We start from the raw sequence: 25,356 nt of genomic DNA on the forward strand, positions 1-25,356 counted from the left end.
AAATAATTTTTTATTGTAAAACTTGAAAATTGTTTAATTTTTTATTGTGAATTCTCTAAATAATATCCAACTATTTTTAAGATTTATAATTTAATTTATAATATAATTAAGATTTATAATTTTTTATAATTATATTTTAATAATTTTAATGATTTTTAGCTTAAAATTCTTTAATTTTTTAGGAATATTTCAAAATTTGTTAATTTGGAATATTCACTGCTTTTAAATTATGTAGTTTTTAACTTTTTTGGGAATACTTAGTTCAATTTTTAATATTTGTAATGGAGAATTATTTAATTCTTCATAATTTTATTTAAAGACTTAAGTTTTGATGTGAATAATTAAAAATAATGTAATTAATTTTTTTTAATAGTTCGATTTTGAACATTTATATAAAATGAAAACAACACAAATTAAAAAAATTTTAAATAAAAATTAAAAAATGTTTATGATTTTGAAGTTTAAAAATCAGGACTTTCCAATTCTAAATCTTCCGACTTGAAGAAATTAAAAATTTAATAGAGTTCAACTTTAAATCATTAAAAAAATAATAGTTGAACTTTTACAACTTTTTGGAATTAACCCTTAAATAATAAAATAATTAAAAAAAATAAAGGAGCAAAAAATTAAGTTGATCTCAACTTCTCAAAAATTCTACCCAGTAATTTAAATAATAAAACACGAAAAATATCAAGAAAAATTTTAAAAAATAATTAAATTTTTTTATTATAAAAAAATTAGACTTTCAAGATTTGTATCAAACTTTAAAGAACAAAACTTTCAAATAACCAGCCTGGAATAAAATAATTATTATTGGCTTTTAAATAACTAGTTTTCAATTCCTTAAACAATCATACATTTAAAATAAATAAAAATTCAGTCAAATAATGTAAATCTTTCATTTATTTTATATAAACAAATTGTCACTATTGATTATGAGTATTCTTACAGTAAACTATAAACAACCTGTATCAAGAACTTGCACACTGGTCGACATTTAATACAATAAAATTCCTACTTCAACCAAGTTTTGTAAATTATACTTTTTAATTTAAATCAATTAAATTTCACATAGAATATGCGACCTATTTCTGGCTACCTCGATCACTAAATTCTCACTGATAAATCAGTGAAGATTTATTAGAATTCAAGTAGTTTCAGTATTTAGAAAAACAAGTAAATAAATGAAATTTCAATAAATATTAATTGATTCGTCAGTAAATTTTTAATGATTAAGGTAGTCATAAAAACGTCGCTGATTTCCAGTGAAATTAAACTGATTTTAATTTAAAAAATAATATGGTACTTGAGATACTTTGCCCCAAATTTTACGCTGCGACAAAAGTTCGCTTTTTTGACAATTGTTTTTTATTATCATATAAGTACAAATAGAGTTATAATGACTGAATTAAACAGTAGTTTGTGACCGAGGTGTATAATAAAATTTATAGTCTTTTGCTTATTTGTAGTATCTCAAAGTGACTTAGTTGACAATTCAGATGAGATTATTCTACTCTATCCATTTAATTCTATAAAATTATTTCTAAATTATCTTTTATAAAAAATTGTCAGCGAATATAATATCTACAAACTTATTAGTTATAGTGGAATAGTTTACTTAAGTAGAGTTATCTTCTTCTAAAATAAGATATGTATATCTTATACATAATCTCATCTGCTTTTAATAATTATACCGAAAATTTTTTGTAAACGCAAGTACTACGTTAGTCACAAAATATTTTAAAAATCGACAATCACATGATTTCAATCAGGAAAAATGCAGTTATATATTCTTTGAAATAAACTGAATAAATAACCTGGATTTGAAAATAATTTATTGTTTTGCAACCATTTGTTTTAAAATATTTCAAAATTGGAAAATGCAAAAGAGGGAATGACGAATATATCACTGGTCACTAAAATCAACTGATTTTTTCCTGATTTACTTATTTAACGTAAACAATACGAAAATAGATTAAAAATATAATCGTTTCCAAATAAAAAATTACACGACAAAAAAAAGTTCGAGACAGTACGTATAAATATAAAAATGTTGCAGTAAATATTTTAAAAAGTGATTCAATTATTTTGTGAAATCTATATTTCGTACTTCTTATCGGAAATACATTTCCGATTTTATCAAAAATTACTTAAATATATATTTTATGCGTAAATTTACGTAGACGAGTTAAAAATTCCGATCATTGCGGCCCGTTACCGACTTCTCGTAATTCTATCACAACTTTCGAGATTCTTAGTGCTTTTCTTTTAAAATTTTTTTCTAGTATTTAAAAATATTTGCGATAATACGAGTTTTTTCTAAAAATAATTTTTTTTATAAATAACGAGAGATCCGTTTCAGTCGGCTGCCGCTTGTCTATCACAGAATAAAAATCGACGAATTTATCGTCATTATTGAGTCGCTTTTATGGTGACGTGCTTACCAAAAAGAGGAAGGATTGCTGAAGGCTTACAGCACATACATGTATCCTGCGAAAAAGAAAAATTAGATATAATTAAATTTAATTTATTTATTTTAATAGTACCACTTTATTATTTAATATTTTGATTTTATAAAAATTAGGGAACTTATGTAAAGGAAAAATGTACTTATTCAAAAATCCAATTATTAAGTCTAGTACATGGCGCCATTATCGATTAATTTCTCAAAACTATTATGATCAAAAACCCGGGTTAATTAATAGATGAAGCTAAAAATCCAGGTTTTAAAAACTTTTATAAATTTTTTATGTGGGCTTATGTTCAGGGATGACATGACAACTTGAAATTTCTTTTTAACATTACAGAACAACTCTGTGATTTTGGGGGCCGAGGGGGGCCAAAGAACGAATTTTAATACTTAGGGGTAATTTTTGGGTCTAGGGGGTGCTGAAAAAGTAAATTTTATACTTAGGGATGATTTTAGTGGCTGGCAGGAGTTGTAGAAGGGAATATTATACGTAAAGGTAATATATGAAGCTGTTCAAAATATTCTACACTCACGGATGATTTTAGACTGGGAAGACTGGACAGGGGTGATTTTTGGGACTGGGGAGGGCTAGACAATAGGATTCTTGATTTAAAGGGACCTAGGGGTCCTTTTTCGGCTAGGAAGAACCACAGCAGGGACTTGTATCCATTGGGGTAATTTTTAGAACTGGGGAACGCTAAACAAGCATATTTATATTTAGGGATTACTTTTTGAGTAGTGGGGGGGCTGGAAAAAGGATTCTTACACTTAGGGGTAATTTGTGGTGCTGGGGAGTGTTTAGCTAGCATATTTTATTCTTAGGGGTGATTTAAGGGCTAGGGAGAACTGGACGGGGCAATTTTTGAGACTGGGGGGAGCTATACAAGGGGATTATTAATTTTAAGGTACTTAGGGGTTATTTTTTGGGCTGTACAGAAGGGAATTTACAGTAAGGGATGATTTTCGTTGTTGGGAAGGTTATATGAAGAATTTTTATATTGGGGGGTAGTGTTTGGGGCCAAGGGGTGCTGGAAAATTAGATTTTATACTTATGGGTGATTTTGGAAGATCAAGAGATTTTGACAAGAAAATGTTATAACTAAGGATAATTTTGGAAGCTGTTAAGGATTGAAAGGTAATATTACCCCTTTGGGTCCTTTTTGGGGCTAGGGAAAGTTGAATAGGGGGACTTTACATTCAGGGGTAATTTTTTTTCTCGGGAGAGCTGGGCAGGAAGACTTTACGCTAAGGGTGGCTTTTTAGGGCTGGAAAGAGCTGAAGTAAATAGTTTTGTGGTTGAAAATAAAATATTTTAGGATATTTGCGATTCATAAATTTTGGAGGGTTTTAGGTTTTATTCGGCGTTTGACATCAAAAATTGGCATTTTCAGTCGAAAACTATTACCATTTAAACAAGATTGATAAAGATTTAGCAATTTTTGATTATTTAAGAGTTTTTTGAACAAAATTGGTTTTTTAGTCAAGAAAATTATGTTTTAAACCAGATTTACAACTTTTCTACAATTTCAGGTTATGTTTTAGCATTTTACACAGTAAAATTTTCATTCACAATTTTTAGGTTATGTTTGATGTTTTCATCAAATATCGGTATAGACTTAAAAAAAGATTGAAGATTTCGAAAAAAAAATTGATTAAGTTGACCTTTTCCACCGGCAATCAATTAATTTACATATAAAATATTAGATTTGAAAGAAGATTTACTATCTTAAACCATGTTTTTATGTTTCTTTAGTTTTTTACTCAAAATTAGTATTGTCAAAAAACAAAGTTTTTCAAATAATTATTATTGTTCTTCAAATTATGATAATGTAAATTCACCTTTTTTGAGGGTTTTATGACAAACAATCGGGAATTGAATAAAAAAATCATTGAATTTTAAAGATTTTGAACAATTTTAGGTTATGTTAACATTTTTCACCCGAAATCGGTTATTTTCAACAAAAACATTCGTTTTTAAAAAATATTTATAAGCTTAAGCAATTTTTTATGTTAGTTTTTTTCTTGTAAATTTGCTTTTGTTAATAAAAAATAATTACAATTCAAAGAATGTGTATACTATTTGAAAAATAAAAGGGTATTTTAATCCTTTTTCCGGAAATTGGGTATTTGAAACAAAAATCCTTTGTTCTTCCAAAATGAAACTTACAATTTTGAAAAAAAGTTTATATTAGTGTCTTTTATTTTAAATTTGGTATTTCGGAAAAAGTTGCAATATTTGATTGCTCATGTGTTGTACAGAAATATTATACATGAATTTTAAAATTAGGTATGAATTTTTATCAATTACAAAAAGTTTTTGCCTTGATTTTTTTATCAGTTGAGACAATAGATACCATGAAATACAAAAATTGCGTATTAATGTTGATTTTTCAATTTTAATTTATAAATTTTGTCTGCGTAAAAGTTCATAAAAATAGATATTCTGGTAAGAATTTGAGAAGAAAATTTCAAAAAAAAAAATTCTGAAAAATAAAGAAAAACAGTAAAATACGAAACACGTATTAGAACTTAATTAAAGCTTCTGTAGTTTTAAAATATTTTTCAAAGACTAAATTAAAATTAAAATATCTTCTGTGCCGATATGCTTACCGGGAAGAGGAAGTGTGATGGCTGTGTAAATTCACACCCCGTGTGTGGGCAAAAATTCTGTGAAAGAAAGGGAAATGAGATTTGAATAAATTTAATAAATTAATTTATGAAGTTTTGTCAAAAAAAAAATTAGGGAACAAAATTGAAAGTAAATTCTTGAAAGAAAGAAGACTATAAGATTTTTTTTAATGAAATATTGCTTTTTTCGCTTTTATGATTTTTTCTCAAAATTATAAGTGAAAATTTCTTATGATTGTTTAACTTACGACTGGATAATCTTCTGTGAGAGCCTCTTCGCCTTTGGAATTCAGGCGGAAATATACAGAATTTCTTTTCAACCCTTCTTTCTCTTCATCATATTTATGGTTTCTTGGATTCCAATTGTGCCAGGTTGGTTCTCTGAGATTTGCACCCAAATTTAAAATATCTCGACCCTCGTGCATTACACGTAGAGGTGGGCTTTCCTAAAAATAGATTCAATTTTATTATTATCAAAATATCAAATAAAAAATTTCAACAACAAAATGAAGAAAAAAAATTTCCCCTTTCATCCCAAGCCTAACGTTAAAAATTCAAAATTTTAGCTTGTGTAACTCACTGCAAATGTTTAAAAAATCCACCTTTCATTTTAGAGATGCGTAAGAAAGAAATTTTCTTTCTTCCAATCTAATAAAAATGTTGAGAATACATAATGCCCCTCTTCCAATTTAGAACAAAATTGGAAATAAAAATTCCCCCTTTTTTATCATCAGAAAAATGTGAAAACTGCAGAATCCCCCCCCCCCTCCCACACACACACTTCAACTCATTTAAAGTATTAACCAAATTGTTCAAAATATAAAAAAAATCCCTCTTGTAATTTAGGAAAAATATTAATCACCGATAGTTTTTTTCTTACAAATCAATAAAAATTTAAAAGAAAAAAAATAACACACTTTCAATATAAAAATAAATTGAAAACAAAAATGCCCTTTGCAATTCATAAAACTAATTCAATATCAAAACGTCCTCCCCCCTAATTAAATAAAAATGTTTAAAATAAAAATTTCTCTCTTGCGAAAGAGAAAAAGATTAGAATTAAACAATTTCTCCTTTTTATCCAGTGAAAAATATCTGAAGAAAACCTGACTCTTAAATTTAATTAAAATATTAATCAAAGCACTTTAAATTCAAAAAGTCCCTCTTCCAATTCAGAAACGAACTACCTACCAAAATGTTCTACTTTATAAATTAATGAAAATATTAAAAATTAAAAATCTTTTAATTCGGAATAAAAATATAAGACAAAAGTTTCTTTCTTCTGATTCATAAAGGAAACCTTTTTTTCTCCCAAAATTTATTTTTTAACCAAATAAAAAGGTTGAATTTTTAACAAAATACATGAATATTCAACAAAAATAGATAAATTCACAAAGAACAATATAATAGTTGATATTGTTTCAATTGTAGTTATGTTAGCGTCTTACGCCAAAAATTGGTATTAAACAAAAATCCTTATAATTTGAACAAGATTTAAAATCTTATAACAATTTTGGATTATTTAAGTGTTTTTGTTGAAAATTGATATTTTTCATTTAAAAAATTAGATTTTGAAGACGTTTTTGACAAGAAATTATTATTTTTAAGTGAAAATCCTTATGATAGGAATAATATTTAGAATCTTTCAACGATTTTGTATAATATTAGCTTTTCACGCAAAAACTGACATTTACTAATTGATTAATAATTAATTAATACATTAACGTGTTTCATATAAAATCGGTATTTTTAATTTAAAACATTAGGTTTTGACAAAGATTTACCATTTTTTTCAGAAATTGGTTTTTCTGATGAAATTAGTTACGGTTTCATTGTCTAGAAATTGTAAAAACAATTATATATATTAATCCTAAAGTTAGATAATTAATTTCCATCAATTATGAGAAAAATTGTTCTTATTGCTTTTCTATTATTCTTAATAATAGATAAAATGAACTACCAAAAATGTTTGTTAATATTAATTTTATATTTTAATTTTATAATGGCGTGAGAAAAAAAATCGCTCGCATGCGCGCGTATTCATTTCAATTAGGAAGTAAAAATCAAAACAGGTGACCGTGCATCAAATACAATTCTTATCATAGGTTTTTAATTATTAAGACAGATGCATAAAGAATTATTTATTGAAAAATACAGTTTATACCTGTGAAATATCCTTATGCATTGTTGAGATTAAACTAGTAGTTCCAGAACCAAGAGAGTCTTCCGGAGAGTCCTCTGGATCGTCTTCTGATGACTCTTTTGCCTCTTTTGGCGACCCTTTTTGTGATCCTTTTGGTGATCCTTTTGGCAACCTTTTAGGTGACCCTTTTAGTGACCCACTTGGTGACTCTTTGGGTGAATTTGTAGATGTTGAAATAGCAGGCGAATCGAGGCTGCCATATCCACTAGGAACTTCACTCAAGGTTGGAGATATGGGTGGTTCCAAATTCAAAAAGTTAAACCTTCCGAAATCAATCAGTTGAAGACGCCTTCTTATTACATTCATTGTTCTGCTGTCAAAATTGGTCACTGCCATTACGAATGAGAGTGCCATTTTTCCTACTGCTTGTTTCTTTTTTCCTTTTCTGAAAAAATCAGTAGCATTTCTTTAAAGGGAAGAATCAGTTTATCTGCCAGGAAAGAAACAGGATAAATTTTTAGCTTTCACAGAAAATCTTACATAATTTCAGCACATTTCATACACTTTTAAGAAGTTATTCTAATTACAGCGAACTCTCACTTATTCCAAGGGTCGAGAAACGTAGACATTCAGATATTCCAAGGCTGGAGGGATCCCCACCTCTACATCGAGTCGTGCGGTGATTTTGTCAAGCGGCGTTCATTGGCTGTCGCTGTCTTGACTCGATACGCGCGCTGTAAGCATGCGTGCGTCCTTGAACCAAACGAGGGCTTACCGCTCTTCAGACCTCTTTTTATTTGGTCAGCCATTGACGCGGGCGAGACCATACAGCGGCCCGAGGGGGAAAAACTTCAAATAAGTGAGCCTTGGAATAATTGATGCTTGAAATGAGTGAGAGTTCACTGTATAGTGAAAAAATTCCACTAAATTTAATATGAATGACGCAAGGGTTTTTTTTATGATACATACAATTTTTTAAAAGTGATGGATTATTTTTCTCGTTAACAAAATGTAATCTGCCGCGTGCGGAATATTTTAATACCGTACTTCCACTATTCGTTTGATATTTAAAATCCATAAAAAATTCTCATACAGTCCCAAAAGTTTTTAATATTAGTGAATTCGAAAATCCTCGAAACAAAATTGCCGGCATAGTAAGATTTCGGATTCAGAACAATTAAGAAAATGTTCAATATTAAAATAAATAATAAAAAATAAAATGCAATATTTGTATTTGAATATTAAAAACTTTCGATACCCAAACATTTACGAAACTTTTTTATTACATTGTTCATTTGCATTGAGAAATATTTTTTGAATCATTCGTAATTAAAATTGAAACAATAATTTGAAAAAAAAATACACTGAACATTCAATAAAGTTTTTTTTATAAAATATTTTATGATAGCATTTTTAATAAAACAATATTATTTACGTTAAGAAAAAACTGCCTTGAGAAATTTTTTCAACATTAAAAAAATCTCTTTTTTTATTTTTTTACTATTTCGTGTTTGATAAATAAATAATATTGATTAAAAATAATTTTTTAATTGATTCAATTTAAGAATTTTCTAGCTTTAGGAATTCGAGTGTTTGATATTTTTTTCTCGGTAATTTTCCATCGCGAATTTTATTATTCGAGAAATGTTATTATTCTGAAATTTTCAAATTCTGCAATATTACAAAATGTTAGAGAATTTTATTATTCGGGAATTTTTAAATTCGGCATTTTTATATTTCGGCAATTTTATAATTTCCGGATTTTTCCATTTTGAATCCTTTTTTTTCGTGAAATGTACAATTTCAGGAAGATTATATTCTAAAATTTTTCGAGACAACTGTAAAATCCCGAGAAAAAAATTTCTTAAACTGTCGAATTTCCGGAAATATAAAATTTCCAAGACAGAAAAATCCTGATTTTGAAAATTCCCGGGGACGACTGAAAAATCTCGAAAAATAAAATTCCGGGAACTGGAAAATTTCCGAAACTGGAAAATTCCAGAATCATAAATTTCCGAAAAATAAAATTCCCTAATGCTGTAAAATTTCCGAATTGGAAAATTCCTGAAAAATAACAAAAAAATTAACACTGATTAATCTCGAAGATTCTTTTTTTTATATTACCAAGATGATATTCAAGAACATTTTTTGTACTTTAAAAAAATACTATTTACATTTTCAAACAAAATTTTGCATTCAGCAATATAATTTTTCAACCATTGCTATTTTAAATTCACGCAATAACTTTATGCAGGTTTAAAGATTAAAAATTTTCTTTGTAAACACAATTTGATTGTTTTATTTTTGATAAGTAAATAATATTCAACTCACAAAGGACCATAAATAATTTTGATTCGGGAGTTTTCTAGTTCTAATATTTTGAAATTTTCCAATTTTCTGTCGGGAATTTACCAATTAGTTAATATTTTAAACTGTTCTGCAATTTTCCATTATTCGGAAATTTTATCATTCAGAAATCTAAAAATTTGCTAATATTATAAACTGTTCGGAAATTTCATTAATCTAGAATTTTTCAAGTTGCGATTTTTATATTTCAACAATTTTCCATTTGAAATATTTTCTTTTTAGAGAATTTTTTTTCGTTGTTTTTAACCGCACCGGCAAATTTCTGTCGGAAATATTTCAATTAGGGATTTTTATATTCCGGAAATATAATAATGTCCGGAATGTTTACTATTCTGAAATTTTATCATTTAGGAATTTTATTATTCTGGAATTTTCCAAGTCAGGAATTTTATTAATTGAGATTTTTCAGTTGCACCGGCAATTTTTTGTCAGTAATTAAAACATTTGTTAATATTATAAATTGTTTGTGAATTTGATTATTCAAGAATTTTCCAAGTCGGGATTTTTATATTTCTAACATTTTCTTTTTCGGGGTTTTTTTATCCGGTCTGATTTGTGTGAGTCTTGCACGGAATCCAGTAACACAGAATCCAAATCTATGGAAAGAAAATGTTTTTATTTATCAATTATGACTAAATAAGTAACAAGCTGTGTGAAAAGGATTTGAATTAATGTATTAATTTGACTTTTGATGGTTTGTTTAGATAGCGTGACCTTGCAGCAAATAAATTAAAATTTTTGGCTTCCACTATCTTTGCCATCACTGCGTTATCATTTGCATATCATAATCGCGAGCGTTATCAACAAATCGAAGAGCTCCTCTCGGTCTCTCTCAACAATTCTTCTCTGATTTGCTCTCAGTTTAAAATAATTCTGCGACCTTCAAAATTTGTGACAATTAATTCGCAAGTAGTTTTTCACTTTAAAAACTCACAAAAATCAGTGAATAATCCAAATGTTTATTAAAAATTATTAAAAAGAAAAAATCTTATCCAATAAATATTATAATAATGCAACCTAATATTATCAAAACAGAATTCACAGGACGTAAACATACAAAATAAAGTAAACACAACAAAGTTCCTACACAAAATACCGTTACGAGAAAATGTTTTTCAAATTAAAAGTATTATTTAGATTCGAATAAAATAATTTTTAATTAATTTAATATTTAATTTATTATTTCACACATGAAGCAAAAGGAAATATTTTTTATTCTCAAAATTATGTGGCTAATTGTAACGAAATTTCGGTACAAATATCACCTTTTTTGTACAGAAAAAATCTGGCTATTCGTACAGAAATTTCGGTTTCTGTAGCCACGTTCTTTTATAAAAAATACATTTTTTTCCTTATCCGGTTGAATTTAATATGCAAACTGAATTTTTGTAATTAACTACTCATTTGTTGAGGATGCAATAATATTATTAATTTGATTTAATGACTATTTAAAAAAATCTGATTCAGTACTTACTTTGACAATTTGGTCGTTTTTAAATCCTTAACAGGCGTGTAAATCCGAAGGTGTTAACGGAAGCTAGCACGGTACACGACAAATTCTAAATTTTATTACAAACTCGAACTGGCTGTGTATTTCCACAACCAGCGCCACGCAGCGATAAAACTGATCATTTTAAATCGGCACGATTATTACGTTAAAAATTTTAGGCCTTTTGTGCCTCCCCCCCCTGACTAATTTGAAAATATAGTCTTTTCTCCCCCTCTCCCATCCTTTAAAAAGTAAGGCAGCCCAAAAAATTTTATGTTGGGGGGGGGGGGCGGGTATTCTTACTCGAGTACTTAACATTTTTAATTGCCTAAAAAGACCGATATCAATAAATATCTCAAAAATATCTAAATGTGTCTAAACATTATTCATAAAAGAGAACATTTAAATTGTAAATGATTGTTTAATATTGAGAAATAATTCCGTTCTTAACATTCCGCTACCACACTATAACTTCTCAACTTTTTTACATTTTCAAAGAGATGAGAAACATTAAATTATGGGAGTTACTCATTAATTATTTAGCTTTTTAATAATTTTGAAAGATTTTAAAATAAATGTTTTGAAAAATTTCTGGTAAATTTTGTAATGGTTTAGGTTTAATTAAAAAAAAACAATTTCAAGTTCAAAGTTTTTAAAATGCGTGGAAAAAAATATGGAAACATTAGAAGATTCAAAAACTTTGAAAGGATTAGAAAAGAATTTTCTTTGAGATTTATGGGAACATTTTTTATGATTTTTGGTTTTTAAAAATGAATTTTAAGAGAAAATTGCTAAAGTTTTAAAAACATTTCCAAATAATTTCCTTCAATTTTGAAAAAGAGTAGAAGATTTTAGAGCTCAATGTTTCAATTTGGTAATATTAAAAAATAAAAAATCGTGTAAGTTCAAGAAATATTTAGGAGATTTACAGAAATTGAAAAATAATTTTAAACTGTAAAAGATTTTAAAAATGCAGATTTTGTTTAAAGTTTTCAAATCAAAACTTTAGAAGTTTTGAAAGAATTTTGAAAGTTTTCAACTGAATAAACACATTTTTTTAAATTTCAAAGAAAAATTTGCAAGATTTTATGGGGATTTTTTACATTTTGAATCATTTTTCAAAATTGTAAGAAAAGTTAAAGTCAACTAAAAATATTTTTAGGAATTTGACAGTTTTTCAATATATTTTAAATATTTTAAAACTTGGAAGCATTTCAGAAAATGTATCCAATATTAATTAATATTTGTGTGACTAAAAAAAATATTTAAAAAGCATTCAGTGTTGTTTCAAAATATCATTTTATTTATTTCTATACATCATTTCAACTTTAAAAAAAAATTTTGATTTAGAAAACGTCTATAATGTTGTTAATTTTCTACCAAATAGTTTAATTTCCAAATCATGCGTTATAAATTTTTAAGAAAAAAAAACGAATTTTCTACAAAAAAGTTGCATTTGAAACCAAAGAGGTGAGTCTTAAAAAATATGAATTTTCAACAAGGCAGCTTAACTTGCAAAAAATTTATTGAATCTTCAACTAAAAAGATGAATTTTTAACCGTATAGTTAAATTTTCAAAGCATAGTTAAATTTTCCAATATTCATTTTTTGACCAAAACGTTAAATGTTCATAAAATTCATTTATTTTTTAAACAAAAATATGTTTCCAGTTAAATTTAACCCAAAACTATGAGATTTTAACAAAAATGTAATTTATGTACCGAACAGTTTACTTATCTACCAAACTATTGAATCCTCAACCAAAACTGATTAATTTAGACACCAACAGTTACATTTTTAACCAAAAAGGATCAGTTTTCAACTAAGAAAATTACTTTTCGACCATAAAAGACTAATTTTAAATCCAGAAGATTAAATTTATAAAAATGGAATAGTTTAATTTTCAAACAAGGAAGTGAATCTTGAAGAGATATGAATTTTCAACAAACTGGTTAAAATGTTAACCAAAAAAATGAATTTTTAGTAAAAATAATAATATTGTAACAAATAACATGAATATTCAACGAAATTCATTAATTTGCTACACAATTATTGAATTTTAATGCCAAAAGGTCAAATTATCTAAAAAAGTGTTGCATTTTTTACCCAAAATATGATTTCTTAATGAAAAAGTTAATTTTACACCAATAAGTTAAATTTTACAACCAAATTAATTAAATATTTAAATAAAAAAGATGAATAATTAACCAAAAAGTTCAATTTGTAACCAAAAAAATTAGTTTTCGTAATAATAGTTTATTTTTTATTGATACAGTTTAAATCAAACTAAAGAGTTGTATTCTTAACTATAAAAGATGAATTGTTAATCAAAAAGATTAATTTTCGACCAAAAAAGACGAGTTTTTAATGAAATATATGAATTTTCGTCTCGAAAAGATCAATTTTTCATAGAAAATATCCATTTCCAACTATCAATAAGATTTCATTTTTAGTTGAAAAAGTTAATTCTTGGCAAAAAAATACAAAGAAAGGAATTTTCAACAAAAAATATCAATCTTCAAGTAAAATTATGAATTTTGCAAGATAGGAATTTTAACCAAAACAGTTCAAACCAAAAGAGGATTTTTTGACCCTGAAGGTTTAAATTTTCTTAAAATGTAATAGTTAAGTTTTTAACCAGAGTTGTAGCTATACTTTTTAATAAAATAGTTGCATTCAACAAAAAAATAATGGATTCTATTAATTTATTTCGCATTTAAGCGAAAGACGAGAAGAAGGGTAAGTTTCTAAAAAACAAAGAAAAAAGACCGAAGTAAAAAAATAATTATTAAAAAAAATGTAAGAAATTTAAAAAAAAATTTAAATGGTTTCATAATTAAATTATTAAATAATAAAGATTAATTCTTTTAAATTTATTGTCAGGAAGCTTACTAAATTAATATCTAAGCCTGTAACGTTATACTTACTGACCCCCCTCCCCCCTTGAGCATTTCAATAAAAGAGGATTTTTATAGTAAAAAAAAATGGTTGATGTAAAAAGTTTCAAGTAATTATTCGATATGAGGAGGAAAATTATTTTTCTGAAAGTATTTTATCAAATTAAATTTTTTGCGACCGTGGGAAATTATCGAAAAAGGAAATATTTGAAAAAGAATATTCTCGAGACTAGATAATTGCCGAAAATTAAAAATATCCAAACTGGAAAATTTTCGAACAAAAATTTCCGACAATATAAAATATCTAACATTGTAGAATTTTCAAAACATTTTGGAGTCGAAGTTTCGAAAAATTGGAGTTTAAAAATATTTTCAAATTTGCTTTCGAACTTATTTTTTCAATCCAAAAAATCATTAAAATTCTTCTCGAATTCTAAATTATTTTTCAATCCTTATGAAAAGTTTTGAACGTTACAAATAATTTTTAAATCCACTCGAAGTTTACGTAAATTCTTAAAACAATTTTGCAAATTTAAAAAAATTGGCTTCAAATATTATTATCATATTAAAACATTTGCTTAAATTTCAAATGCATTAAAATTTAATTAACAATCATAAATCAAAATAAATCTTAAATCAGTTACCTCGGCTTTCATATAATTTAATTTTAATTTTAATTTTATATTTAATTGTAATTTTAATTTTATTTTTAAATTTAATTTTAATTTTGTGTTCATTTTAATTTAAAGTGTAATTTACGGCTTTCAGTGATCTGTAACTTTCATTTTACATATAGGTAATATTTTATCTTAGCCAACTTAGGTAGTTTTGAATATTATTAATTTAAAATCCTAACATTGTATAATCGTGTTTACCTATAAGTAAAAATTATGCACGGGCAAATGTAAATTTGTTTAATTTTAAATATTTTAAATTTAAATTTTATAAAAGCTTGAAGAATTCAAAATGGAAATGCTTGCATTAAAAAAAAAGATATTAATTAACATTCATATTTTAAAGGTATGCATTTTGAAGATTAACAATGGCAAAATTTAAATTTGTAAGAAAGGATAAATAAAAATTCTTAAAGTTGACAAATTTTCATGATTTTTGAAAACAAATGTAAAGTTTTCAAATCACATAAAACTTACATAATTTGTATTTATCTTCCCAAATTCAGTTTTGGTTTCAATTTTTGTTTAATCTGTTCAGAACTTCTAAATGTTCCGAAAACATTTTAAAATAATTTGAATTTTCACTAAAATTTGTAGCAAATTCTGATTTAAAATCTTTAGCATTCTTTTTTGAAATTTTAAGAAATAATTTGAAATATTTTAATATCTTTTGCAGTTTCGACCTAAAATTCATTTTTGAAACCAAAAAAAGTTTGAAATTTCACCGGAAATCTTAAGAATATTTTTCAATCCTTTCGAAAAAATTTGTAATTTTTAAAAAGCTTTGAAATACTGTTTTTAAATCTTCCAGAATCTACATTTTTTTAAACAATTTTTTTAATTTTCGCAAAGATTAGGTTATTTAATTTTTTTTAGTTCCTAAATGTCTTTAAACTTGATTTGAATTTTTCCTAAATTTTTTTATAATTCTACAAAATTATAAACATTTCCTTAGTATCTTCAGGATTCTTTTTCTAAATTTCTTAGAATATTTTACAATGTTTTGAAACTTTTTTGAATATTCTTTTAGAGTAATGTTTTATCTTAATAAATGGCTTAAAATTTCCCTATAGGAATCTTAAGATAATTTGGTTTATTCTCTTAAAATCTTAAAAAGCTTCTGAATGTCTTGATTAAAATCTCCAAATATTGACATTTTGTTTCAAATTTTTTTGAAACAAAATAAAGTTTTGAATTATTTTTTAAAACTTTTAAAAATTTCAAATATTTCCTCAAATTACTAGATTTTTTTAATGTTGTAATTTTGAAAAATTGAAAGTTTTGTTTTAAAATGAGCTTCTAGAACATCATTGTAAGTGTTTTGAAATCTGTTTAAATATTCTTTAAAAATGAAATTCACTAAATAAAAAATAATTAAAATGATCACAGGAATCTTAAGAATTTTTTTACTCCCTTGAAACCTTTCATAATTCTTAAAAAGCCTTTTTTCGAAATCTTAAGAAACAAATTTTAAGGTTTTGAAACTTCAGGAAAGAAAAAATGTTCAGAAATTAGTTTTTCAATCTTTTTAGATAATTGAAATATTTCCTTTTAATATATAAATTTTATTTTTCTGTAAATCATAAATAAATAATATTGAAGAAAACAATTTTCAGTAGTATCACATGTACATTTCACTCTTTATTTACAGTACAATGACATTCCTCCATTAGAAATTAATTTAGAACAATATTCAATTAGCTCTTGATTTTGCCTAATATTTCCTTTTGAAAGTGTACATTGGAATACATAATACAAAACGTTGACAGATTTTTTCAAACCTAAATAATTATCAAAATAAGTCTAATTACATAAAAAAAACGTTATATTGCATTAAAAAAGGTTACATAAAAAATATAGTTTAATATAAATATGAATTAAAAAATATTTTTCGTTACGGAAATAAATTCAGCGAATGAATATTTTGAGAAATATTGTTTAGAAAACCTTTTTGCAATTATAAAATTTTATACTTTGTTTATAATTCTATCAATATTCAGGATGTTAGTGGCTTTTTATAAATTCTTTAACTCAAATTATGAGATCGAATACAAGGTTCGGTGAAATCCCCTTTAAATGTTCCACCTTGTCTCTCTCGGAAGTATTTTGGAAAATAATGTGCAATATTAAACCATTTTTTCTCGCTTTAGTGACTTCTACTGCAACTTCTATTACTTTACAGTTGTTTCGAGTGTAGATTTCATCATTAGTTTTGATAGTGTCTAAACTTTGAGCATTTTGAATTACTTTGCATAATGCATCTTCAGTTAAAGTATTTTCTGTAAAAATTTCCAGATATCGTAAATTGTGCATTTTCACTAATCCGGAACCTGTAATCTCCAGCGTAATATTCAACCACTCAAGTTTTGGTAATGGAGCGATACTGGAAAGTCCCACGTCTGTCACTAAATTCAAACCTGAGGAATAATGATTATTTATCTAGAAAGTAATTGATAAACTAAACTAAAAAATAAGAATTTCATATGTAACTGAAGTGCGCTACGTTTATAAGTGAAAATACAATTTTTTAAATTATTTGAGTCAATTTTTGCATTGCTTGGTTAACGAGAAATTAATAGATTACATGGTCTTAGCTCTATTGTGTCATAATTACTATAATAGTAAATATAAATATATTTATTATAAGAAACAAGATTCTAACTTTTGTCTAAACTCTCTACTTTCGGATTATTTTTCACTAATTAATCAGGGTCGTTGCCGAACAATATCAAACAGAGTTTTAACTTAACATCCTTAACGGACAACTGTATTTTGTCCAACCGCGCACTCTAAATGCTATAGGAAAACTATCGAAAAATAATAACTTTTATTTCAACTTAATTTCCTTATCCGAGAAATTCAACAAACTGAAGAAACAAAGACTCTTTTTTTAAAGCTCCAAAGGACATCTGTTACGAATTACTGAATGTTTTTCTCGCTTTCAGAAAATACTACATGGTTTGACTCTGATAAAAAATTCTTATCTGTTTTCTAAGAACAAATAAATGTGACTGAAGAACTTTCCTGAATTTTTTTACTTTATGGGTAGACAAAACGCAGTTGTCTGACAAGGATAATAAGTTAAAGCTCTTTTTGGTATTGTCCAACATTGACTATGAGTACCTAGCGAAAGAAAACTCGAGAACCAGGAGTTTAAATGAAAATTATGTTTTGTTTTAAGTTTTCCTACAGCTTTCAAAGTGTACGGGTGGACGAAACACAGTTCACCGATAAGGATATTTAGTTGAATCTTTTTTTTCTATTGACTGACGTCAAGTACAAGTAATTGGTGAATCAAATTCCCAGAATCGGGTGTTAAATTAAATAATAGAATTTTTCCATAATACTCCTGTCACTTTCAGATTAAGTGGGTAGAGAAAACGCAACTGCCTGATGAAAATATTAAGTTAAAACTCTTTTCTTATTTTTCGACATCGATTATAAGCAATTATTCAAAGAGTACTTAGAATTGGACGTTTAAATGAAAATAATAATTTTTTCAACAGTGTTTCTGTAACTTTGAGAGTGCGTGAGTAGACAAAACGCAGTTGTCCAATGAGGATATTGACTTAAAACTATTTCTGGTATTATATGACATGAAGTTAAAGTAATTATTTAAAGAAAATTTCAGAATTCCCCGCTTCAATGAAAATTCAAATTGTTCAAAATTGTTACTGTAGCTTTCAGATTTCGTAGGTGGACAAAGGGCAGTTGTCGTATGTGATTATTGAGTTAAAACTTTTTCATCTATTGTCTGACTTTAAGTACACGTAATTTTTCAAATAAAATTTGAGGAAGAAATGTTTAAATAAAAATTATAATTTTTTGCCAATTTTCCTCTAGCATTCAGTGTGCGTCAGTGAATAAACGTCAGTTGTCGGATGAGAATATTAAGTTGAAACTCTTTTTGGTCTTTTCTGACATCGATTACAGGTAATGATGGACAGAAAATCTGAAAGCCGGGAATTTAAATCGAAATTAAAATGTTTCAAAAATGTTCCTATATTTTTCAGTGGGCGTGGTTAGATAAAACGCAGTGGTCTGATAAGGATAATAATTGAAACCTCTTTTTTGGTATTGCTCATCATCGAGTATAAGTAATTATTACAAGAAAATCCAAGAATAGGGTGTTTACTTAAAAATGAGATATTCTTTTAAATTCTCCTATAGCTTTTTCAGAGATAGATGGACAAAACATAGTTGTCTGATAAGGACAGTTAGTTAAAACTTTGTTTTCTATTGACGGCCATCAAATACGAGTGGTAAAATAAAATCTGAGAACCGGATGTTTAGATGAAATTTTAAATTTAAAAAAATGTCCCTTTTGCTTTCAGAGTGCGTGGGTGGACAAAACGCAGTTGTCTGGTAAGCATTATAAGTTAAAGCTCTTTTCGGTATTTTCCGACATTTTTTATAAACAATCATTTTAAGAAAACTTATAAATTAAATATCTAAATGAAAATTAGAATTTTTCAAAAGTTCAAAAAAAAGGTTACATTTCTCCCTTATAATAAATATATTAAATTTAATTAATCTAGTAATTACAACATTGTAATAATTGACAAACAATAAAAAAATTATCATTGGAATATAATATAATAACTATTTAATCACAAAAGTATTGTAAATTAAAATAAATATTGTTTGTATATTAAATAAGAGATTTTTCATGGATGGAATAGTTTCAAAAAAAATTTGAACTTTTTTGTATTTACCAATGATGCAGACGGAAGAAATTGAATTGCAGTTTTGACCCACGTGCGCTAGAAATGCATCCGTGACCCAGTGGTTCAATAAAAGCCACAATTCCTTGAGATTTATCAAAAGCTTAATATCTTCTGCTTCATGTCTCGCCTTCAAAATGCAATTTTGAAAGAAAAGGACCTTCAAAGTCTTGGCACAAGATCCGAGAGCTGGTATAAGACCAGTAATATCACAGTCACTCAAATTAAGCTCGTACAATTTTCGAAAATTCTTAACTGCCTGCAAAATTTTAATAATTGATAGAAAAATTTCGGACTTCACACTGTTTCCCTTCTTTTACCCTTTTGGAAACATTTCTCTTTGTTCCCCGATATTCAAGAAACTTCTCTTTTTTCTTTTTATTCGCCTAATTGTAAACTGAATCAATAGAACCCAATAAGATAATCCAGAATTCAGGGTGTTCAGAATTCATCTCTTTTAGCTCAAAGTTCCATCGTTTGATGGAAAATTTAATTACTTTGTCGAAAATTTTAATATTTTGCGTAAATTTGGTTTTTTTTATCCAAAATTCAACTACTTCGTTAAAAGTTGAAATAATTTATTAACAAATTATTTTATTAGTGGAGAGTAAAATTTTTTTGTAAAAATTCGTTTCTTTTGGCAAACATTAATTTTCTTAACTGAAAATTTATATTTTTAAGTTTTTTATGCATCTAATTACTTGCTAATTTAACTATTAGGTTAAAAATTCTACTATTCTGTTAAAAATTTAATTATTATTTTAAAAATAGAACTATTTTGTTAAATAGTCATCTTTTTTGGTCAAAGATTTAACTTTTTCTTGAGAATTCCACTATTTGGTTGCCAGTTTAACTATTTTGTTAACAATTTGATTATTTTCTTTAAAATTCAATTTCATTCTTAACAAGTAATCTTTTTTGCTAAAATATTGAATGTTTGGTTAGAAATTGTACTATTTTGTTAATAATTTAAATATATTTTTTTAATTTTCTTTTTTTTTAAACCATTATTTATTTTCAAGAAATAATTTTAATATTTAAGTAACTTAATTTGAGTTTTTTTTTCATTCGAAATTTTTTTTAAAGTATCTACTGTTCAGTTAGAAACTCAACTATTTGAAAATTCAATTATTTGATTAAAAATTCAACTAGTGTTTAAAAAAATTATTTTTTTTTTCAAATTTAACTTTGTTCTTAAAAATAATCTTTCTTGTTCAAACTTCAACTTTTTTGTTCAAATATCTACCATTTGGTAAAAAATTGAACTATTTCGCTGAAATATTAATTATTATGTAGAAAATTAACTATTTGGTTTAAAAAAACTTTTCTTGTTCAAGATTTAACTTTTTCTCGAAATATCAAAAATAATTTTAAAAATTCCACTGTTTTGTTAAAGATTTATTATTTTGTGAAAAAGATAGTTTTTTTTTAATTTGACTATTTTGTTCGAAATTCATGTTTTTTGTAGAAAATTGACCTATTTTGGTGAAAGTTCAACTAATTTGGTAAAAAAGAATCTCTTTTATTCAAAAATTAAGTTTTTTTTCGTAAAATATCCACTATTTGGTAAGAAATTTACCTATTTTAATAAAAGTTAAAATATTGTTTTTAAAATTTGCTATATTTGTTTGAAAATTAATTTTTGCAATAGTGAATTTACGTATTCCATTTATTGGTTCAAATTTGATCATTTTTTATATGAATTTAACTATTTGGTTGGAAATACATCTTTGAAGGATAAAAATGAAGGAATTTTTTTTCGTTCAACATTAAATAATTTGGTTTAAAATTTAACCATTATCATGAAACGTTAATTCTATAGTTGAGAAATTAACTATTTTGTTGACAAATAATCTTTATTGTTCAAAATTCCACTTTTTTGTATAAAGTATGAATTATTTGGTTAAAAATTCAACTGCTTTGTTAAGCATTCATTATTTTGTGAAAAATTTAGCTATTTTGTTACAAAGTAGTTTTTTTTACTGGAAAATATAACTGTTTTATTAAAAATTGAACTTATTAATTAAAAATTGAACTATTTTGTCAAAAATTCAATTACTTTGTTGAAAATTAAACTATTTTTGAGAAAGTAATCCTTTTTGATAGAAAATTTAAGTTTTCTTTTGAAATATCTACTATTTGATTAAAAATTCAACTATTTTGTTCTTAATTTAATTAATTTTTTGAGGATTCATCTTTTTTTTCAAAGTAATCTTTTTTCTTCGAAAATTTAACTTTCTTTAAATATCTGCTATTTAGTTAAAATGTCCACTATGCTGTTAATTTTTTTTTAATTGAGCTGTTTTTTGTTTAATATCAATTTTTATGGTTGAAGTTTCAACGGCTTTCTTAAAAATTCGTCTTTTAAGATAGAAAATTCGTTCTTTTGGATTGAAAATAATTCTTTTTTGGTAGAAAAGTTCTTGGTGGAGAATTCAACTATCTCATAAAATATTCAACTGTTTTTTGTTCAAGTTTAATCTTTCTTGTTTAAAAATTGTACCATTTGGTAGAAAATTTAACTTCTTTGGTAGAAAGTAAATCTTTTTTATTTAAAATGTAATTTTTAAAAATTTATTATATTTTTACTTGAAATATGGAATTCAGTATCGTTATTAATTTTTTGAGAAGGAATTTATTTCCCTGTTATTCCCTTATTTTTACGAAAAATAGACCTGTTTTTCTGTTTCGAGAACATTTTAGCTTTTGAAGCCTGCAATTTCCTAAAATAGGCTTTAAATTACAAAAAAGACAAATAAAAAAATTCTAAATTGATTATTACGCTCAACTTTCGATATAGGAAACCCCCGATTTATGATATTCCTCAAACTGGCCTCCGCAGTTTCGTGCTGAGAGGATCTGCGGAGCTAATTGTGACGAACCGCTCGAGCGTCGCGCCTTCAGCTCGTTAGTTGCATCAGGTTGCATCATGCGTCCAAATCCAACAGACATGATTCATGCGGCTCGTATATCGGGAGTTGAGTCTATACTAAAAAATATTTTATATCCCCATTCGAACGAATTTTTTTTAATAAATAGAAATAGGTACTTGCTTCTGATAAGTAACGAGCAGATGACAAGCATTTATCCAAAACGATCGACTCGATCGACTTAGGTGGCAAATGTAAAAGACAGGCTCCACTTATTACACCATGACAAATGTCAATATGTTTTAGTTTTTTGTTGAGGGCAAATAATTGAGAAAAATCTTCGTCAGCTTCCTTATCACGATTTTCCAGAGAAAGTTCGATGCTAGTTATGTTTTGACAGCGAAATGCCAAAATTCTGAGTGCACTCGAAGATGGCAGGGAAAATGCATGGAGGGAGCGAAGTTTTTGGCAGTAAATTGGCAACATGAATAGTGACTGTTCATTGTATTCATTATTATCGGAATTGAGTTTAATTCGTTTTATGTATCGGCCGCATCTTCGTAGGACTTTATTAAAATTTGAGGCACTGTTTATGGTGGTTTCGGATTTGAAACATGAATTTTTTAGTGATTTAACATTGCTCCAGGATTTAAAACTTGCTGAACGAAATTGCCTTGATACTATAGAAAAATTTGGTAAATTACAAAAACTTTAAATTAAAAACAGCAATTTTCAAATCTGGATTTATACGCTACCGATGGATAGTATCGGACGGCTGACCGGGTTACCTATTAAAAATTAGCTTTGACTTTTAAAGTTTATATCACCCTCTAGAATGAACATAAATAAATATTTTTATATCATTGGAAATCTTATTAAATTCTGCGTTAAATGAGCACCAGTTGTAGTGATTGGGTATTTTAAGACAATTTCGTGAACTTTGAAGCATTTCAAAAAAATTTTGGGAAAAATTCTAATCTTTTTAAAAGCCATTTAGTAGTTAAAAAAAAAATTTAGTAATTTTATATTTAGAAAGATTTTGAAATATAAATTTCAAGTTTTTAAGGATTTTTAAAGGTTTTAAGAAACTAAATTTTATTTTTTTTATTCCTGCAGAGATTTTGAATTATTTTTTAATTTGAAAAATTATTTTAAGTGAGTAGTTAAAAATATCACAAAATAAAAAAAAATTGATGTATGAATGAAAATTGAACAATTATTGTTTTTAAACAACTCTAAATTTAAACAATTTAGCTTATAATTAAACAGTTGTTTAGTTAAGAAAAATGTTTATTTCCCCAATCTTTTATTTTTCTAGATTAAATTTGATCCAAAAATATCTAATTTTTTAACTTAATAAATTTATAGATTTATTCTTCCAGTTAGAGTATTAAAAATAAAGTGAATTGATATTTTTACAAATTAATCTGAATCTTTGAACTATTAATTAATAATACAATTTATAAAATAAAATAAGCAGTTTATAAAAATTTTATATTGTTAATTTCACATTCAAGCTGCATTTAATCTAAAATATTATAATTAAAAATTTTTAATAGCTTCCATTTCATTCGTTTTAAAAAGTATTTAAACTTTATTTTTCGCCATAATTAACTAGAAAAAGTATTCTCGCTTTTGTCAGTTACTTTATCACTTTTTAAAGATATATTCCTTTGAATTCTTTTTAGTTCCGTTGAATTATTAAATTATTTTTAATCGCTTAGAATTCTTTTGAATTCCTTTGCATTTTTTAAATAATTGAATTAATTTTAATTGCAATGAATTCTTTTTCATTTGTTTGAATTTGCATTTTTTAATTCCTTTGAATTATTTCTAATTCCTCTAAAAACTTTTTCATTTTTTTAAATGATTCTTAATTGCCTTTGAATTCATTTCAATTAACCTTACATATTTTGAAATTCCTTTCAAATCCGCTTGAGTTAATGGATTCTTTCTGTATTAAATTTTTTGTATCCCTTCGTATTTTCTAAATAATTGAATTAATTTTAATTCCAATGAATTTTTTTTCATTTTTTAAATTATTTTAAATTTGCATTTTTTAATTCCTTTGAATTATTTCTAATTCCTATGAATTCTTTTTCATTTTTTAAAATTATTTTGAATGGCCTTTTAATTCTTTTCAATTAACCTTGCATATTTTGAAATTCCTTTCAAATCCACGGAAGTTAATGGATTCATTCTGGATTAAATTTTTTTTAATTTACCCAGATTACTTATAAGTTCACCGCGAATTCTTTTAAATTTTATTAGATTAGTAGTGACTCCTATTTATTATTTGAATTCAGAAAAATTTTTATGAATTTTAAAAGTGTTGTTACATTCCCTCAAATTATTAAATTATCAAATTTTGTTTAGTTCCCTATAATTCGTTTAACTTTACTTTTTAAATCGTCTTGATTTCTTTGGAATTTCCTTCAAATGATCGAAATTCGCTTGAAACTAGATGATTTGAATGAATATTTTTATAATATCAAATTTTTTAAATTGTAATTCAATTTCTTAACAATACTTCCTTAATTTTTATGGATTTCAACGAATTTCACTGAAATAAATTGAATTTTTTTAATTCTTTTGATTTTTAATTTCATTGTTTTGAATTCTTTTACATTTAATTCAATTGTTTTGAATTCGCTGTGAATTTTTATTAATTTATCCTGAATTCGTTTAAATTCCCCTTGGCTTCGTATCAGTTTTATTGAATTCTTTCGAGTGCTCTTGAATTCTTCTAAATTCACTCATGCTTTACTGACACACTAATTAAATATTTTGGATTTTTTTCCATTTATTGCAATTCATTTCAATTAATTTGAAATTCACCCTGAATTTATATTAATTTGTCGTAAATTCTTTTCAATTCTTTGGAATTCACTTAAATTCTTCTAAATTTACTTAAGGGCATGTGACACAGCTAAATACCTATATTACCGACCACAGTTTTTCAGTTCACTGAATGTTTTTTTTGAATCTAAGTACTTTTTTTGTAAGTAAAATATCGAGCTGAAACTTCGGGACATGTATTAGAGTGCAATAAAGTACGTTTAGGTACTGCATTTTGGTAGAAACTTCACTGAAA

At 25.8% G+C, this 25,356-nt stretch overlaps 2 protein-coding genes across 5 annotated transcripts in view; both read right to left on the reverse strand.

Annotated features, from left to right (window-relative positions):
* Positions 1-885: 885 nt before the first annotated feature.
* LOC117167629 lies at positions 886-11,206 on the reverse strand. Its single transcript, XM_033352704.1, has 5 exons — positions 11,083-11,206; positions 7,263-7,686; positions 5,347-5,544; positions 5,081-5,137; positions 886-2,490 (listed from the first exon to the last, which is right to left on the reverse strand). Exons 2-5 carry the CDS (start codon positions 7,653-7,655, stop codon positions 2,413-2,415), a joined length of 726 nt encoding a protein of 241 aa, XP_033208595.1. The 5' UTR covers positions 7,656-7,686; positions 11,083-11,206; the 3' UTR covers positions 886-2,412.
* A 5,353-nt stretch (positions 11,207-16,559) lies between these two features.
* LOC117167626 (putative RNA-binding protein EEED8.10) overlaps positions 16,560-25,356 on the reverse strand; it is a 13,745-nt gene continuing 4,948 nt past the window's right edge. For 3 of the 4 annotated variants that reach the window (XM_033352698.1, XM_033352697.1, XM_033352700.1), the window contains 3 exons: positions 22,446-22,942; positions 19,384-19,651; positions 16,560-17,085 (listed from right to left, as the gene is read on the reverse strand). In XM_033352698.1, the coding sequence (XP_033208589.1) occupies positions 16,700-17,085; positions 19,384-19,651; positions 22,446-22,942 (1,151 nt within the window). In that variant the 3' untranslated portion in view covers positions 16,560-16,699. The remainder of the gene's footprint in view (positions 17,086-19,383; positions 19,652-22,445; positions 22,943-25,356) is intronic. The other variant, XM_033352699.1, reaches the window with a different exon arrangement.

This window comes from Belonocnema kinseyi, chromosome 2 (assembly GCF_010883055.1).
Source record: "Belonocnema kinseyi isolate 2016_QV_RU_SX_M_011 chromosome 2, B_treatae_v1, whole genome shotgun sequence".
Lineage (NCBI taxonomy): Eukaryota > Metazoa > Arthropoda > Insecta > Hymenoptera > Cynipidae > Belonocnema > Belonocnema kinseyi.

Coding starts and splice junctions, on each gene's coding strand:
- LOC117167629 (XM_033352704.1), bottom strand. CDS start 7,655: ATGGCACTCTCATTCGTAATGGCAGTGACCAATTTTGACAGCAGAACA. Junction 5,138..5,346: donor TCACAGAAGATTATCCAGTC/GTAAGTTAAACA, acceptor TTTCTTTCACAG/AATTTTTGCCCACACACGGG. Junction 2,491..5,080: donor CATCACACTTCCTCTTCCCG/GTAAGCATATCG, acceptor TCTTTTTCGCAG/GATACATGTATGTGCTGTAA.